This window comes from Phodopus roborovskii, unplaced genomic scaffold, assembly GCF_943737965.1.
Source record: "Phodopus roborovskii unplaced genomic scaffold, PHOROB, whole genome shotgun sequence".
Lineage (NCBI taxonomy): Eukaryota > Metazoa > Chordata > Mammalia > Rodentia > Cricetidae > Phodopus > Phodopus roborovskii.
In genome coordinates this window covers 831,710-850,177 of record NW_026126588.1, presented here as the reverse complement: position 1 = coordinate 850,177, position 18,468 = coordinate 831,710, and the positions used below count along the sequence as shown (strand labels likewise).

Sequence of the window (18,468 nt, the reverse complement as noted above, 5' to 3'; positions counted from 1 at the left end):
CCTCCTAGGAAGCATTAGTTCTCACCTGCTCTTGGCACTTCAGAGCTGTGGTCTGCGTCTCCCCATTCCCACAGGTCTGGTCTGCAAACACAGGTGTCCGGATTCCTTGTGGTTTGACTCTCAGGGACACAACAGCCTGTTCTTATATTTAAAAGAATACTGTCACTCATTTGCATGTTGCTTTCCTTGTATGCGGTTTTCATAAGGGCCAACGTTTAGGCCCCGGCCAGCATCAATCTTCTGACTTGTTTGTGCTGTTTCAGCATCCGTCTTAAGATCAGTGGAATGTGACAGAAATAAAAGTCTGATTGCTTTCAGTGCCCTTTCCTATCAAGGGTCAAAGACGAGCTCTGGAGACTCCTGGGATGGGGCTGAGCTTCCTGCCTCTCTGCATTTTCCTGTCTGGTTCTCCCTGCTTCTCACTGTTACTTCCCCGGCTCAGTTTTTCCTGTCTCTTTAATCCAGTGCTGGAGGTCTCCCTCATTGACCATGCTCATCCCCTCTTCTGTTCCCAGGCCTGCCTCACTTACCTCAGACACACATCTCCCAGGCGGGATGCCTGATGACAAGGCAGAAGAGGGTGAGGGACTGGAGAGGGGTGGAGCTGGGCTCCCGCTGGTCCCAGATGAGAGGGTGGTGACTTTGCTGGGAGTGTATGTTGCTGTTTGTGTGAGGGCTCCTATCCACATACCCACATCCTGGTTTGTTAGGGCTTTGTGTGTGTGAGCATGCGCGCGCTAGCGCATGTGTGTGTGTGTGTGTGTGTGTGTTATTGGGGATTAAATGAGCCCAAGGCTCCATATCTGCTATATCAAGCACTCTACTGCCCCTCTTCCCCTCCTTCGGAGCCTCGCCTCGGCTCTTTCTTGATACATGCATGAGTCTTTGGAGGAGGTCCTCTTGATGGACCAGTTCAGAGTTAGACATTGAAATGTGGACCTTCTGTTATAGCCCAGTCTGGAGCTACAATCCTACTGGTCTCTGTACCTGTGACCCAGCTCTGTGTCCCTGAGGATGACAAGGGCCCCCAGGTTTCCTTAGAGCTCTTCTAGAGCCAGACTGTCTCCATGTGCAGTAACCACCAGCTTTGTGTTCACCATCCATGAACACAGTCGCCTCTCCGACTTCATCCTCGAGGCCCGCCTGTTTCTGCCTGGCTGGAGTTTGGCTTGTCTTTCCCAATCCCCAAGCACTTCAGGGGCAGAGGAGGTGGGTGGGGCATCTGGGTAGGAGTGGCCTGGTGCTCCCTCCCAGCCACCCTGGAAAGGGACAGGGGAGACTGTCCCTGTAGGCTGGCCCAATCTTCTGTGTGACTCAGATAGCTTTGTGTAACAAAGACAGCCGCCTCCCTGTTTGACCCCCATCAGAGTTCTGAGCAGCCTTCTTGCCTACCCTTAGGCACTGGGCCTCCTTTGCAGGGCTGGCTGCTTTTCCCAGGTCCCTGGTGGCACCCACTGGGGCTCCCTGGGGTGTGTTTGCCTCACCATCCCTATCCAGGGATGGAAGCAGAGGGGGAGGGGGATGAGAGACTAGAGAATAATTAACTAAAAGAAGAAAGACGAGGAAGCCATTTCTATATGTTCTTTTGTGTGTGCGTATATGCACATGTGTGTACACGGGTGTGCAGTGCATGTGTGTGTGTATGTGGATGTGGGGTATGTTATCTGCACATGGAGGCCAGAGGACAGCCTTGAGTGCCAGATCTCTCAGTCGGAGTCCACGATTTTATTTTTATTTTTTTGAGGCAGGTTCTCTCCCTGGCCTGGAGCTGTCAAGTCAGCTGGCTGCCTTGGCTATCGGGCCCTGGGCTCCATCTGTCTCCATCTCCCCAGCTCTAGAGTTATGAGTTTCTTTTGTGTGGATTTGGCCATTGAACTCAGGTCCTTGAGCACGCAACACAAACATTATATTGATGAGCCATTTTCCCAGCCCAAATTTTCTTATTCTTTTTTCTTTTTAAGTTGTATTTAGGGGTTGGAGAGACCATTCAGTGGTTAATAAAATGTGTGGCTCTTTCAGAGGACTGGAACTCAGATCCACTCAAGTGGCTCACAGCTACCTACAACTCCAGCTTGCCCTCTTCTGGTCTCTGAAGGCTCCCATATACAGGCTGTGCTGGCTTCAATCTGACACACACACACACACACACACACACACACACTCACACACGCGAAACAAAAATGAACATAAAGCACACATAAATAAAAAATTTAAAAATTGTATTTTACTTTTGATTGACTCATAGGAACTACATATTTATTGGGTCTAATGCAAGATATCTTGATACATGGATCCATTTTGTAACGGTCAAATCAAAGTAATTAGCATATTAATTTCCTTAAACATTTATCACTGAAGCTGTGAGGACAGTGAAAATCCTGCTTTCTAACTATTTCAAAATGCTTGGCCCACTGTTACCTGTGGACACACTGCTGCACAGCAGTCTCACAGAGCACCAGAACTTATTCTACCAAACAGCGACCCACTGGCCAGCATTTCCCGCCCCCTGCTCCAGACTTCTTTTCCCAGGCTTTCCCATGGTTACTGCAGCACGGTGCACAAAAGCCAAGATGTGCCGCGGATGTAAGAGCCCATGGACAGACGGCTGGTGCTGAAGGGGCAGAGAGCCGCAATCGGGTGGCCACCTCTCCACCCTGGAGGGTTTTCAATTCTAGGGGCTCAGAGCCTGGAGAGTGACAGCACTAACTCCAGCTCGCCCCCCAACCATCTCCGAGGGGGCTGGGAGCAGATCTGTGAGTCCATCACACGGTGCCTGTGAGATCTCCCCATGTAGGAAGGTCTGAAAAGAACCCTCAGTGCGTGGACCCGCTACGCTGGCTCACCCAGAAGGATCTTTGAGCTGCGGTCTCCAGCACAGACCCAGTGCAAACAGCGGGTGTGTTTCAACAAGATTCCCAGGTGAGTCCTGAGTGCCTCAGTCATGTGATTCCCTGGCCAAGGTTCCCTCCTCTCCTGCCTTTGGTAGGGGCTGCTGTTCCCCAGCAGAGGGCACTATGAGGAGGGGGCTTCTAGATGTGAGACCTGCACCAAAGCTGCCCCTCACCCCTCCTTTCCAGACTTGCCCTGGGAAGTGTACGGACTCCCAGACCTCACCTGGACTTTACCGACAGATGAAGACACATGCCGCCACCCCTCCTTATCGTGACCGGAGGCAGGACGCTGCCGGGAAGTGGCAGGCCACACCTGCCTGGATTCCCCGCCCAAGTCCACTTGTCTGCTGGCCTGGAGACAGGTCTGGCTGGCCTCTCTGTTGCTTAGAGAAGGAACCATCGCTTCTGGACGCACTAGCGGCCACTGGGAACAAGCCGACATTAAGGTGAGCACCCCAGGGCAGCTCAAGGGGTTGGGCATGGCTAAGGGGCCCAGGAAAGAGCCAGGTCACCTTAGCTAGTCTGCCACCTTGTGAGGATCCTCTGCAGGAGGGAGGGAAGAAGGGGCCAGTGCTGGCTGGGGACAGGAGCGTGTGTGTGTGTGTGTGTGTGTGTGTGTGTGTGTGTGTGTGTGTGTGTGTGAGTCTGTGTTTGGTGGAAATGTATATTATGCTCACAAGTGCTGGCATGAACAGAGCATGGCCTCACTCACTCTGTCTTGTGGATTTTGTTGTTTCCCTGGAACTATGGTACTATGGCTTGTATCCAGAGACTGGGGCATGCAGACAAGCATTCCATCATTGAGGTACATCCCCAGTCCTGTTTTACTTTCTATTTGTGTTTGTTTGAGGTAGAGTCTCACTACATAGCCTGGGCTGTCCTGGAGCTCACTACCAGGCTGGCCTCAATCTCACAGAGATAGAGATCCATCTGCCTCTGTCTCCTAAGTGCTGAGATTAAAGGTGTGAGCCCCCATGCTGAGTCCTTACTTTAAATCAGACTCTTGTTGTATGCCCAGGATGGCCTTGAACTCTCTGTATGCTCAGGCCAACTTGACTTTGTGATCTTCCTCCTTCAGCAGCTGCAACGCCAAGCCCAGCCCAGGCCAGGCTTACTCTGAACTCTATCGGGTGATTACAGAAGGAAGCCGTGAGTGAGGTGGGGAGGGTTCACATCTACGGGACAAGAACAGAATTTTGCAGTAGGATTCTGGATCTTTATCCTTGGGACAGGTGATGACAGTATTCTCATGATCCTGGTTTTGGGGAAATGCTACCCAGAATGCTCTGGACTCGAGACAGACAAGTTGGAAGAATTTGCTTCTGAGGAGTCAGGAGTTGGAGAACAGGGTGAATTTGTAGTGTTGTAGGTGATTCCCCTAAACGTTGGCTCCTTCCCCTTCTTGGGAGCAGAGGGGGTCTGGGGTGAAGGTTAAAGGAGTATGGAAGGGTGGTCAGCTAGCCCCAGGCTTGAGCTGGGGAGAGTCAAGCTGCTGCAGGTCAGAGAGATCAACCTTGAGGCCCAGGGCACTGTGGGAATGCTATATACTAACTTTCCAGGTGGGGTGGCTAGGCAAGGGACCTGGCCCAATGAGCAGGAGGGGATTTGGACTCTGGTCTTTAGCGGCCCCAAGAAGGTGGTTGTTATAGAAACAGAGTCATTCCTCTGGTTTTGTTCCCTTTTATCAGCCGTTCCTGTCACCAGAACCTTGGTGGGCAGGGAACCCAGAGACGCGACGCCTTTACGTGTTTTTAGCTTCCTCTGGTTCCTTCTCCTCCTTTTCCTCCTCCCACCCACCTTTTCTCCCCCTCCTCCCATTTTCCTTTTCTTGTGTTGACTTACTTATTCACTTTTATTTTCTGTGTACAGTGTTTTGCCCGCATGTTTGGATGCACACCATGACCATGTAGCGCCCACAGAGGCCAGAAGCGGGGTCAGGTCATTTGGCCCTGGAGTGACAGATGGTTGTGAACCCCCGTGTGGATGCTGGGAATCAAACTCAGGTCTTCTGAAAGCCAGTGCTCTCAACCACTGAGCCATCTCTAGTCTCTTTCTTTCTTTTCCCCTCCCTCCCTCCCTTTCTTTCAGACAGAGTCTCATTATATGTCCTCAAACTCCCAACCGTCCTGCCCCAGCCTCCCAAGTGCTGCTATCACAGAGCAGAGCCATCTTTCTTTGTGTTTGCTTCTTCTCCATCCAACACCATTCTCTCTAGACGTGGGACCGAAGAGACCTAGGAGCAGAGGAGGAGGGAGGCAAGCTGGGGATGGGGGTACTCTGAACTTATCACTCATTCATCTTCACTTGCTACTTAATAACTTGCATCCCTGCTGCAGACAGACATCTCAGCCTCCCCACCTGTGAAACAAAGACACAAGCCAAGCCATCTCTAGTACAGTTTTAATAGTTGCACTGTTATTAAGTAGGCAGTAAGAGGAATGAGGAGCTTAAGGGGGAGCTTGCTTCTTTACCTAACTCGGCTTCCAGCCTGGCCTGATTCACCTGTGGCCTTGCAGATGGCCTGGCTAAAGAAGGTTGAGGCTCTGGCCTCAGGGTTGTGTTTCAAGATAAAATGAACGACGCATCATTCACATCTTCAGTGAGGATGCAAGGAAACTGTTCCCTCCCAGACCCTCAATGGTGACGATGCAGAGGAGCCTCTGCCTGTCTGGAAAGGAAGTGATATCTTCTTAGGTATTCAGGAGGGCAAGAAGTGTTGGAGCTTAGCTGCAGGTGACTGGGGAGGGGGTACTGGGAGCCTTTCCAGTTAGTGCGCAACTGGATGGGTTACAGAGGTCTCCTTCGAAGGAAAGTGGCACTGCTCAGGGAGTCCAGCTGTCCAGTGGAGGAATCGCATTCCCCCAGCAGCTCCTCCAGGGCTGAGCAAGGCATCTTTGGAACTTTGGGAGCCTCCCATGGTGCCTGATGTGCAGCGGGTGCTCAAAAGTCACTCATCTTAGTGAGAAAGCTGGTGGCACAGTCTATAAGGAAGAGCTTTGCAGGCCAGATTGACAGTGGAGAGGTTGTGAGCCAGTCAAGGGCTGGAGCATCATGGAGACTGCAAGGAGCCAAAGTCAGGAGCCGGAGTGCACAGGGAATGGTGAGCCCTGTCCCCCCAGACTGTGTGGGTGCTAGAACTTATCAGGGCTCATGGAGGAAGTAGAAGGGGGGGGTGGAAGCAGGTTCAGGGAAAGCTGGCGGGTATGCCGGAGGTTGCTAGAAAGTTCTAGATTGTCAGATAGCCGGGCAAGCCCTCAGAGAGCATGTGCTTTTGCCTGTCCCATTTCAGCCACTCTGGAGATTCCACCTTCTTCTCTCCCCCTTTTCTTTTTGCTTCCATTTTTAACTTTTCCTGTTCACGTTGTACTGTACATACACCTGGCAGCTACCTTCGGACCTTTATGGCAGAAGGAGGGGCATAAATAAACACACATGTGGATAGAGCTTTATCATCTACAGTTGCTTTTCACATGACCTCATGCTAGCCTCCCTAAGTGCAAAGCTATGGCACTCAACAACCCCCACCTCCCAAGGACCAGGGAGATGGCTTGGTTGAGAGCATGCTTCCTGTGCAAGCACAGAACTGAGTTGGACCCATGGTACCCATGTAAAAATGGGAGCATGGTGACTTGCATTAATAATCTTGGCACTGAGGATGCAGTGGACCCTGGGCCTTATTGGCCATCCATTCAAGCCTGTTGCGTGAGTCCTAGTCCCAAAAAAGCAAAGAGAGAAATAAAGCAAAGCTAAACAAAACAGCCCCAACCAGCCAACCAACCAATCAAGCAAACAAATAAAAGAAGGCTCAGTGGTTATGAGTGCTTGCTGCTCTTCCAGAAGATGCAGTCTGGTTCTCAGCACCCATGTCAGGCAGCTCACAACTGCCTTTAACTGTAGCACCAGGGGAATCTGATGCCTCTAGCTGCTGTGGGCACTGTACTCAATGCACACACATCTATACACACACACACACAAACGTGCACACACACACACACCTATATGTAATTTAAAATGATAAAAATAAAGAAAAAAAAAAACAAACCAAACCAATAAGATGGCTCCTGAAGCATGATATCCAAGGCTGACATTTGATTTCCACATGTATACACACCCACATACACAGGCATGCACACACACACAATTACAAAGTTCGTGCTTGCTGTGAAAAATCCAAGTAATGCAGAGACTGCCAGAATTCAGTCCTGTATTCTCCAGTTGTCATGATTTTCAGTGGTGATCAATAGAACAGGTTGGGAATATATCCTTCCAGCCTTTCAGTAAGAAACAAGTCGTCACGGAACCATGAGTGTGAACTATGGCCACTCCCAGCTGACCTGTGCGCTAAGTATAAAGTACTCATGGAGTCCAGTGGTAAATAGCTCTCTAATGAGTTCATACCCACTGCCTGCCAAAATAATATTTTGAATGTGTTGGATTAAATACAAATATTATTATTACTTTAAATACTTATTTTGGTATTCCTTATGTGTATGTATGTGCATGTCTGTATGAGTGTGTGCCTGTATGTATGTTCCCACAGAGGCCAGAAGATGGTATAGAATCCCACGGAGCAGGAGCTACAGGCATTGTGAGCCACCCAACATGGATGCTGGGGTCTGAATCTCAGATCTCTGTAAGAGAAGTAGCTGCTTTTAACCACTGAGCCATCTGTCTCCAGCCCTTGCTACTGCTTTGTAATGTGATCAATAAAATATGTCAGATTACATAATTGGCTTGTGTTTTATGGCATTTCACTATTGAAGACACTCCTCTATAATTTACACACTCTCTCTTTCCTCTGCTCACTCTCTTCCATACAGTGTGCTTTCTTCACATGTTACTCTGGCTCAAACTCAGGGTCTCCTGTACACAAAATACCCAGTCTATGCTTGTATTTTATACCCATGAGATTGGAGGCTGCTTTTTCCTTTACGGATTTTTTTAAAAAAGGAGTGCTCTTAGATAAAGATAGATTTTGTTTGTGAGATGCTATGTTACCCAAGCCTCCAATTCAGGGTCCCTGTATCTCAGCTGCCTGATTGCTAGGATTATAGGCGTGTACCTCTACTTACTCAAAAGTAGATATCTGGACGAATGAGGGCATTAAGGTATTTTAAGCAACGTGACAATCAGAACAGGTACAGTGACCAACATAGCTTTAAACTCATGTCCTCTAACTTGGAATATAAGTTCTTTTGCCCAGGACTTTGCTGTAACTAGGTTTTGAAGAAGCTCTTTAGTTTCAAGACAGGGTCTCAGTTTGTAGCCCAAGTTGGCATTGAACTTCAGATCTTCCTGCCTCACAAGGGCTGGAATTATAGGTGTGCAGGAAGGTTCCTGTGTGTGTGTGTGTGTGTGTGTGTGTGTGTGTGTGTGTGTGTACTTTCATGGGGGAAGGGGAAAGTAGGAGGGGAGTGTGCATCCCTGTAGGGGAGCGAAGCCTTGGCTTCCACAAATTAAAGGCAGCCAGCCCTCCTGACTTCCACCCACTTTCCCCTCAGGCCCGTGGCCTTGGCTGGTGCAGGGGTGCAGGAGTGGCCAGGCGGATGAGCCCGCAGGAGAGTTCTATCCACCCTTTCCAACTTCTCCTGTTGCTGGGGATCCCTGTGGCCAGCGCTTTCCTTCTGGTGCAATGTCTGCTATGGCACTGTTCTCGGTGGCTGCCAGGGGCCTGCTGGAGGCCAGGTGACCAAGAGGAAGCAGCGTCACCATCCACTCCATTGCCAGAGCATGAGCTCCCAAGGCATTGCCCAACCCAGACACTAATGGAAGTGGCTGCCTTCTACCAGGAACTCCATGCGCCCACCCGGGGCCAGACCATCACCCGCCAGCTGATGCATAAGCTACTGGTATATTCTGCTCGAGAGGTGGACCATCGTGGTGGATGCCTGATGCTGCATGACACAGGCATTTCCCTGTTCATCCCACCAGGTAACCACTCCTAGCATCCTTCTTGACAGACTTCTTCAGGCAGCCAAGTTAGGTTACCCTGTCTGAGCTTCGCCCACAGAAAACTTTGGAGTTTGGAAAACTGTATTCACGCTTTAGCACATCTTTTGGGACAACTTCCCTGCAGGCAGAAGTAAAATTCCGTGCTCTAAAGACAGCCTGCTATGACCATTCTTCAAACAAAGGAAGGAAGACTGTGGTGTGCAAAGTCACATAAGCCCCCATACAAGAGGCTGTGGCCCTGCAAGGAAATGGGCTGTTTTAGAATTGAACCCCAAGTCAGTCAGCTCACGGGTGAACTTCCTCGTTCCGCACTGCTGGGCTGGGCTTTGGGCTCAGATCCTCTGCCCACTCTGCCTGATCTCCTTTAAGGGACAGGGCATCACTTGCTAGACTTATCTCGGCCCTTTGTCCTTCCAGGTGCTGTGGCGGTGGGTCGCCAGGAGAGGGTGTCCTTGGTTCTGGTGTGGGACCTGACAGACGCCCCGTCATTGTCTCACAGACAGGGACTAGTGAGTCCTGTGGTGGCATGTGACCCTCACGGGGCCTCTTTCCTGAAGCCTTGTACCCTCACATTCAAGCACTGTGCCCAGCAGCCCGGTCAGGCCTGCGCCTACAAGAGCAATACTTCCTTGCTGGATGCCAAGGACTGGAAGCCCCTGGGTCGGCAGGGGACTTATATCTCCCGGGATGAGTGTCGCATCCTGCTCTCTCACTTCAGGTAGGCCCTTCCATGGCTTGTCCCATTGCTCTGTGCCTTTCTCTGGCAGTGGCCTCTCTTTCTGTCTGCTCCCTTCTTATCTTTGTCTCAAGGCTGCTTGCCTCTTTATTTGCCTAGGATACTTCACAGTCTGTTAGGACCTTTGTGTCCCTGTCTGAGGCGGCTGTAATGTCCGTGGTGGTCATTTCTGTCACTGAAATCCATCTGAGACTGTGTGTGTCCTTTGCCTCATCCCTCTGTCTAGCAGGCATGACCGACCCACAGTCCACAGGCCCCACACAGCCCAAAGAGCCATGAACAAAGCCCAGACCAAAATCATAGACTTGCTTAAAACATTGAGATTTTGTTTTGTTTTGAAATTTCATTGCATGGTTCTTGAGTGTGACTATAAATGGCATCGTTGTGCCTCAGTGTCGAAGGTTGGACTTTGTCCCATCTCCACATCTGTCTTTTATAGCTGCCCTTTTCTATCCTGTGCCCCACTTCAGGACTGTCCCCAAACTCTTAAGCAAGGACAGGTTGTCCCCTTCAGGCTCCTATCATGTCTGTTCTCCATCGCTTAGGGTCTTAGTCCTCTGCTTCCGAGTTTCCTTGTCACCCATTAACCCTTAGGAGGCCCGCTTCAAGTCGTGGGGACCCCCACTGCCAGATGACACGCACTGGCTTGCCTCCCCAGTAGGTAGTCGCTGTGTCAGTCACCTTCTCGTTGTGTGACAAAAGCGACCTAAGGCAGGAAGGACTTGTTGGGTTCACATCTCATGGGTGCAGTCAGTCATGGAGGCATCTGGTCTTGTTGCCCCTTCAGTCAAGCATCCGAGAAAGAGATGGCTGTTGCTGCTTCTGTTTCTTTTTCATTCGGCCCAGGAACCCTATGTGTCTGTCAGGGTTGGTCCTGCTACCTCAGTAACTCAAGTGGGAAGCTCCCTCAGTGACATGCCCAGAGGTTTATCTCCGTGGGGATTCTAGATCCTGTCAAGCCCACAGTATTAGCCTCCCAGTCATCATGGCCCATTACTTCCTGACCCTTCAAGGCACGCCCGCCTCTCACGTGGCCCTCCTTCTATGCGTATTTGGAGTGCCCTCCTCACCCCCTTAGAACCCCGTAGGTGAAGGAGCGTGATGGCAGGCACCTTGGGACCCTGGCCTTCCTAGTGCTCACGCGTGGGTGTCTGCCACCCTGTCCCCCCACAGCCTCTACACCTGTGTTCTGGAGGCACCCCTGGGCCAGACGGCCCGCAAGTGGCTGCAGCTGGCAGTGTTCTGCTCCCCTCTGGCCCCCGGGCAGACCCACCTGCAGTTGCGTGTCTACTTCCTGAACAATACCCCCTGTGCCCTGCAGTGGGCTATCACCAATGAAGAGCCCCATGGTGGACGCATGCATGGGCCCTGCCAGCTCTTCGACTTCACTGGGGCCAGAGCAGACCAGTGCCTGAAGCTCAAGTATATCTCTGAGGGTGAGGAGGTGGGCTGGGGCCGGGGATGGAAAGCTCCGTGAGAGGGAGGGTTCAGGTCTCCCCTCTAGCCATGCAGGAAATCCAGAAACCGCAAGCGTATTTCCTGCACTCGGGTTCCCAGCAGCCTCCTGGCTTTGTTCGCGGTCCTCTGTCTCCCACTCAGTCCTTACCTGGAACAGGAGGATGCGAGGTGGGAGGCTAGAAGCGAGAGGAACCTCGATTGGGAATTGTGTTCTGAATTTGGGCCCTTCTTAAGGCTAGGACTGCCGGCGGTGTTTCTGGAATCCTCTGTGTGGTTGTGGACAGGAACATTTCTGGGGTATACAGCTGCTTTAAGAGGTGGGATAGAGGGAGGGAGGCTGAGGGGCTGTGTGTGTGGGGGGTATAGAAGTAAGGCCAGTTTGAGGTGCATTGGTTTGAGACCCTTCTGGCTGTTATCATCCTGATGCCTCTCCGCATTCCCCTTGAATACTGTGGAAGGCCTTGTGCGCTAAGGTCTGCTTCTGCCCTCTCCCCAGGTTGGGAAAACGTGGACGACAGTAGTAGCCAGCTGGTTCCCCATCTCCATATCTGGCATGGGAAGTGCCCCTTCCGCTCTTTCTGCTTCCGGAGAAAGGCAGGTACGCCAGGAGGCCTGTTTACTTCCCGATCCTCTCTCCCAGCCCCCCCCCACTCTACAGCCCTACCCTCAGCTCCAACTGTAGTCTTTTTCTTGCCCGCCTGCCCATCTTGCTTCTCTTTGTAGCCAATGAGAAAGAAGACTGCTCGGCATTAACCAATGAGATCATTGTCACCATGCACACCTTCCAGGATGTGAGTTGCACAGAAGCATAAAGGGAGGGCAGGGCCCGTGGAAGGTCTGGGTAAGGGAAACGGGTCCAGGACACAGTGGTTAGGGACCTAATTACAAAACAAAGTAGCTAAAGAGGGCATTTGCCATAGAGTTACCATGCCAGATTTTAAGGGACGTAGACCAGCTGGCCCCTAGTCATTCTCTGTTTCTGAGCCCTTTTTATGGAAGGATGAGGTTAAAAGATCAAAACCCTACAGTAAATCTTTCTTCAAGCTCAGGACAGCTCTGGCATCTGGAAGACCAGGCCTCCTCCATGGTGACTGTCCCCATCTGACTTCAGTGGGGATGACTAGGAAGGGGGACTTGAGTAGGTGGAAAGGGGGTTAGAAATCTCTCTTCTTCTCCTCCTCCTCCTTCTTTTTCTTCTCCTTCTTCTTCCCTTCCTCCCTCCCTCCCTTCCTCCCTCCTTCCCTCTCTCCCTCCCCCTGTCCCTTCCTCTTTCCCTCCTCCCATAGACACAGGGAAGAGACAAACATGTCAGGTTTGAGATCAGGCTGGGGGCAGACACCACACATTGTCATTTGGGGAGGACAGTTGGAGGTCAGTTTCTCTGTTAGTGGGTGGTGGCCCGTGTTTTGCTGGTACCTTCTGCTAGCTTACGGAGTATCCTGTGAGATTTTTGTTGTTCTCTGGGGCAAATCTAAGGCTGACTGTGGGGTTCTTAGTCTGGAGGCAGAGAGTCCAGGCTGCTGGGTAGGGTGGGAGCTGTCACTTGTAGAGACAGGGCTGTGACAGGTTGAAGGACAGTCGTGAGGAATATATTAGGAGTTTCTCATGACTCCTGAATGTATTTCCTGTCCCTGTTGGTGATTCAGGGCTGGGAAAACAAGTACATGGAAATCCTCAGATTCCAGGCAGCAGAGGAAGAGTCCTGGGCAGCACCTCCTCCTGTCTCTCAGCCACCCCCGTGTAATCGGTGAGTGGTATGGCTGCTGTCTGGGGGTGTTTGGCAGGTAAAGAGACTGGAGAATGACTGAGTCCCTTTGTGTGTGAATGTGTGTGTGTTCAAGTATGTGGGTGTGTGAAAGCACATGTGTGTGTGTATATGGAGGCCGGAGGTGACATGTGTGTGTACATGGAGGCCGGAGGTGACACGTGTGCGTGTACATGGAGGCCGGAGGTGACACGTGTGCGTGTACATGGAGGCCGGAGGTGACACGTGTGCTGTGTATATGGAGGCCGGAGGTGACACGTGTGCTGTGTATATGGAGGCCGGAGGTGACACGTGTGCGTGTACATGGAGGCCGGAGGTGACATGTGTGTGTGTATATGGAGGCCGGAGGTGACACGTGTGCGTGTACATGGAGGCCGGAGGTGACATGTGTGTGTACATGGAGGCCGGAGGTGACACGTGTGCGTGTACATGGAAGCCGGAGGTGACACGTGTGCGTGTACATGGAGGCCGGAGGTGACACGTGTGCGTGTACATGGAGGCCGGAGGTGACATGTGTGTGTACATGGAGGCCGGAGGTGACATGTGTGCTGTGTACATGGATGCTGGAGGTGACATGTGTGCGCATATATGATGGCCGGAGGTGACATGTGTGCGCGTACATGGAGGCTGGAGGTGAACCTTGGGCATTCTTTTCAGGAGCCATCATCTTAATTTTGAGGTAAAGTCTCTCATCGGAACTTGGAGCTTGGGTGGCAGCAAGCCCCAGACTCTGCCTGTGTCCCTCTGTCCCATGCTAGGGTCACCAGCGCATGCTACCACACTGACTTTTTATGTGGGCGCTGGCTATTGGCCCTCATGGTTGTGTGGGCAGCACACTGAGCTGTCTGCCCAGCCTTTTGTCTCCGAGCCTTCCTCTCCTAAACACCCTTCTTCCCCGCCTCAGGCTGCCGCCAGAGCTCTTCGAGCAGCTGCAGATGTTGTTGGAGCCCAGCAGTGTCACTGGGAATGACTGGAGAAGACTGGCCTCCCACCTGGGGCTCTGTGGCATGAAAATCCGGTAAGGAAGGGCAGGGCTGTAGTGGAAGTCAAAAGTGGGCTGGGCTGGGGCGGGGCTTCAGGACATGCTGGGGGCTGGACAAGTTAGTGAATGGCTGCTTCCCACCTGAGTCCCTGTGGAAGGACAGAGTTTTCTGTTGATTCTACATCCTTAATCTCCAGAGAAACTGTTACCATAAAGCAGCCACTTGCTTTCCCTGTGTGTCCAAAGAAATTGGGAAACAGAAATTGATAAAAATAGTTTTATTTCCAGTTTAGCCAAACTGGGGAGAGAAAGATTTCAATTCCTCACAAGCGCCTTATAATTTAGTCATGAGTCGGGCCAGAAGACAAACAGACCTGGCTATAGGGCAGTCTATTTCCCAGGGCCTGGGGAAGGTGACTTGTCCCCAGGGCCTCAGTTCTCTATACCAGAGTCAGTTTTAATTATTGTTCAAGTCCAGGACTTGAAAAAAAAAATGGGAAGGAGGCATTAAGGTTCCCCTTTTTGTAAGAGTCTCTCAGGGGTTGTTTGGGGTGGTGGGGTAAGAACCTCCCTCCCCATTTGTTTGTCTGAGCCTGGCCAAGCTCCTTGTCCCCAGTTTATTCCTTGAGTAGGCATAGAGAGGAAGCCTTTTGTATGTTCTCTGTGGAAGTCAGCCTCAAGGGCACACTCCTGCGTGTCCGTTACATGAATTCTGTAAGTGAATAAAGAAAGGAGTGATGGTGTTGCCGTTGGAGAGAAGGGCACCAGTGTCTCAGTGGAATTTAGAATATCTCGCTCTCTCCCCAGGACTCCAAGCCCACTCTCTAAGCCCGAGATCACACATATGATGTCTATCTCATAGTAGGTGTGCAATAAATATTTCACAAGTCACTGGTACTAGTGAGTGCTCGCCACACTGTGGCCCAAGGCATGAAAAAACAGATTATAGGATGATGTGTGTACAACATGTAGCTGGAAGCCTGCTGCTTGTTAGCACAGCAAGTGTTAGCAATCATAGTGCCGGTGCAGCTGGGTCTCCTGCCAAGGAGCTCACAAACCGATCAGTAGAAGAACAATTCTGTGCAGGTCCTAGAGTCCAGGCTTGAAGGCAGTTGTCAGGGATGAGCTAGAGCCAGGCCTTGGAAGCAGAACAGATTTAGACAAGTGCCAAGTGCCTGTCTGTGGACCCTAAGTGCTGGGACACAGTAGTGAAATAGGTTTCCACCTCCTAGGAGCACAGATTATCTGTAGCAGGACCTCTGAGAACTGGAGAATAACAGCAAGCTTTCCGCGTGCCCTCTTGTGTGTATTCAGTATATCAATACCGAAGAGAAACACAGTTAAAGCAAGGATAGCTGAGTCTGACCAGAGAGAGGGCTGCAGAATTCACAGTCAGAAAGGATGACAGAGAGAAGGCCATGAAGAAGTCGCCCTGGTTGTAGGAGCAGCTGATGTACAGGGAGGGGAGCAGGATATGCAAAGTGACTAGGAAGGCACGTGCCTGGAGATAGGAGGATTAGGAAAGCAAGGGCAGGACAGAGAAAAAGGGTATCTATCACCAGACGGTGGAGCAGTGACGCAGTCAGGAGCTGTAGATGGTAAAAGAGACTCTAGAAGGTTCCCAACCATGGATGGTCATCATAGACACTACAAATGTGATACAACACAAAATCATAAGCGTACTTAAATCATGAAATTTTCTGTCTTTTTTTTTTTTTTTTTTTTTTTTTTTTTACTTGTGTGAAATTTGTGGATAACACCTGTTTCGGTTTGCTTTTCTATTGCTGTAATAAAATAGCATGGCCAAAAACAGTCTGGGGAGGAAAGGGTTTATTTGCTTATCCATGACAGTTCATCATGAAGGGAAGTTAGGGCAGGAACTCGAGAGGACCTGGGGGCAGGAACTGATGAGGGGACCATGGAGGGATGCTGCTCACTGCCTTGCTCCCCATGGCTCGCCAAGCCCAGGGATGGTGTAGCCCACAGTGAGCTGGACACTCTCGTACCAATCATTAATCAAGAAAATGCCCCCAGAGACTTAGCTACAAGCAATCTGATGGGAGCATTTTCTCAGCTGAAGTTTCCTCTTCCAGGCGACTGTAGCATGTGTCCAGTTGACAACAAGTTAACTAGGACAGCATTGTCACAATGCTAAAAGGTGGGAGACTTCACCTTAGTAAGAGCAACCGGAGTCGTAAGAGGGGCGGAGCCCAGGGGTGTGGTGCACGGTGGTCTCATACTGCTCCCTGTCCCTTGGAGACAGGTTCTTATCCTGCCAGCGCAGCCCAGCCGCAGCCATCCTGCAGCTGTTCGAGGAACAGAATGGCAGTCTGCAAGAGCTTCACTACCTCATGATATCCATGGAGCGGCTAGACTGCGCCTCTGCCATCCAGAACTACCTAAACAGAACCCCCGGGGGCAGCCCTGCCATGATGCACGGAGACACCTGCGAGTTCGATGAGAAACTCTAAGCACGCCCCGCGGGTTCTCTCGGGGTGCTGCAGTAGGCCGTGCCATGCCTATGAGCTCAGGCTCAATGCCGCGGACTCGGGTGGACTGAGCTGGGACCCTTCAGCGAAGCCAGACAGCCTTGCCCTGGGTCCTGAATCAGGACCACTCTACAACCTGTCGGCCAACTTTGTCCTGAGTGCAGGTTCCCTCCTTGTCGGTAGGGGGCGCGAGAGTCTGGGAGATGACCACAGCCCAGCCGGCTTCCAAAATGCTGTTTAATTTTCTTCTGGACGGCCAGGTGGCCCTGCAGGCACACTGAGGTAGAGATGCTCAGTCCACAAGTATTCACGGAGCACTGAGTCTCAGCACCAGGCCGGAGTCTTGGGGGGCATATCCGCTTCTTTGAACTTGCCCTGGAGTCTGTTCAGCCAGATGGAGATGCAATCGCCACCAGCTGAGAGAAAGTACCTTCCTATGGTTAGGGATGCCTGGGGGTGGAGCTGCTTAGCTTTGAGTTGAGAAGGGAGGACGCTGGGGTAGATTGGAACAGAGACAAGTCTCCAGAGAGGATTTTGGGAGAGATCTTTGGGTGGGGCTTGGGGAATAGGGTGGGTGCACAGAACAGAACCAAGAGCCAGTGTTGGGGCTGCACTAAGAGCTCACCCGATGAGTGTGAGGGAGGATGGCAGTGGGTTGAAGACCAGATCATATCTTCTGCCCTCTGGCTCCTGCCCTTTCATCTCCTCCCACGCAGCTCATACCTGTCTGATGTTGTCTCTCTCACCACACCGGAAGCTGCCAAGCCTCAGACCCATTATCTTCCCCAGCTCTATGTCTTTTCACCTTGAGCTGAGAGTGTTAAGTCTCAGGCTCCTTTTCCTGCAGTTACCTGCTTTCAGTGTCAGCTGGTCATTGTGTGGATCAGGGGATCAGGTCTTGCTTTGTCTCTATTTAGTTATTGTCCCCCCACCCCCACCCTCAGGCCAGGGTCTGAACTAATGCTGCATATCAAGGCTGCAGAGGGAGCCTCAGCTATTCAGGGAGTGAGTGAAGAGAGATCTTCCCCACAGATCAAGATCTCCTTTAGGGTCAGAAAGTAAAGACTAGAGATTCAAGCACGAATAATAAAATCCCAGAGACAGATGCAGAGGTTCAAACTGAAGATCAGAGAAGCAAAGCAGCCAGCCACTTGAGAGTTCTTACCCCTACTGATGCTCAGACCAAACTTCAGACTCCATCTCCAGACTGCCTCTCAGACTGCAATGCTCTCCTCAACATGGCTGGAGACTAATTCCTCATGCGACCCCTTGCTTCTTCCTTACATACCTTTCTAGTGCTGGGATTAAAGGCATGAGCTCCGTTACTCTTTTAGACTGATTCATTCTTGTGTAGCCCAGGGTTGTCTTGAACTCATAGAGATCCATTTGCCTCTGTCTCCTGAGTCTTGGGATTAAAGGAGTATGCCAACATTGCCTGGTGTCTATGGCTGTGACTAGCTTTGTATTCTGATCCCCAGTTTATATCATAAACACTATGTCACCACAGGACATTCCATCCAGTCAACAGTTCTGGCTATATCAATAGCTTATCTTGCTTACCAATAGTTTTGCTAATTTGTCCAAAGGCAGATAATCTCTCTGAAAGCACTAAGAATTCACTTCCATATTTTAGTGCATTTTTGGTACTTTCAAATGACAGGCCATATTAATTAGTAAAATAGGAAAATGCCTCTCTTCATAACTATGTTTTGCTAAGATGGATAAATTTGGATATAGGTATGATTTTTAATACAATTTAAAATTTTCAGTTATATTATGTGTAGACATGTGTGTGCAGTGGAAGGCAGAAGAGACCATTGGGTCCCCTGCAGCTGGAGGTTGTGGGCCACTTGTCCAGGGTACAAGGAACTGAACTCTGGTCCCCTACAAGGGCAGTCCTAACAACTACACTGAGCCATCTCTCCAGCCTTCAGTGACTTCAGATGGTAAAGTTATACTGCTGAGCAATTGGTAGTTTGTACTTCTGGGATGAACACAGATTGTAACTCAGGCAGCTTATTTTCCCCTTTCTTGAAGCAAATCTTAAGATTTGGGCACTTACATTCCTCCTTGTTCTTTAAGCCGTATCTGTCCCATTCTACCTTCTCTCCATTCCACCGCTGATCTGTTCAAATTGGTGCCTTGGTTCAGAACTGGCCAGCAAAAGGCACTTTCCTCCCCTCAGTGTTCCACAG

General features: G+C 50.9%; 1 protein-coding gene across 1 annotated transcript; it reads left to right on the top strand.

Moving 5' to 3' along the window:
- The first annotated feature begins 8,396 nt into the window (after positions 1-8,396).
- On the top strand, positions 8,397-16,806 carry Unc5cl (unc-5 family C-terminal like). The gene is made up of 8 exons (XM_051204540.1): positions 8,397-8,822; positions 9,261-9,561; positions 10,753-11,015; positions 11,534-11,635; positions 11,761-11,828; positions 12,684-12,784; positions 13,707-13,820; positions 16,048-16,806. Exons 1-8 carry the CDS (start codon positions 8,438-8,440, stop codon positions 16,253-16,255), a joined length of 1,542 nt encoding a protein of 513 aa, XP_051060497.1. The 5' UTR covers positions 8,397-8,437; the 3' UTR covers positions 16,256-16,806.
- The last annotated feature ends 1,662 nt before the right edge of the window (positions 16,807-18,468 follow it).

Bases quoted from the DNA above. Each gene is read 5' to 3' on its own strand.
- Unc5cl (XM_051204540.1), top strand. From the start codon at position 8,438: ATGAGCCCGCAGGAGAGTTCTATCCACCCTTTCCAACTTCTCCTGTTG. The intron at 11,829-12,683 runs GTGAGTTGCACA...TTGGTGATTCAG, and splicing joins CCATGCACACCTTCCAGGAT to GGCTGGGAAAACAAGTACAT. The intron at 12,785-13,706 runs GTGAGTGGTATG...TCCCCGCCTCAG, and splicing joins CAGCCACCCCCGTGTAATCG to GCTGCCGCCAGAGCTCTTCG.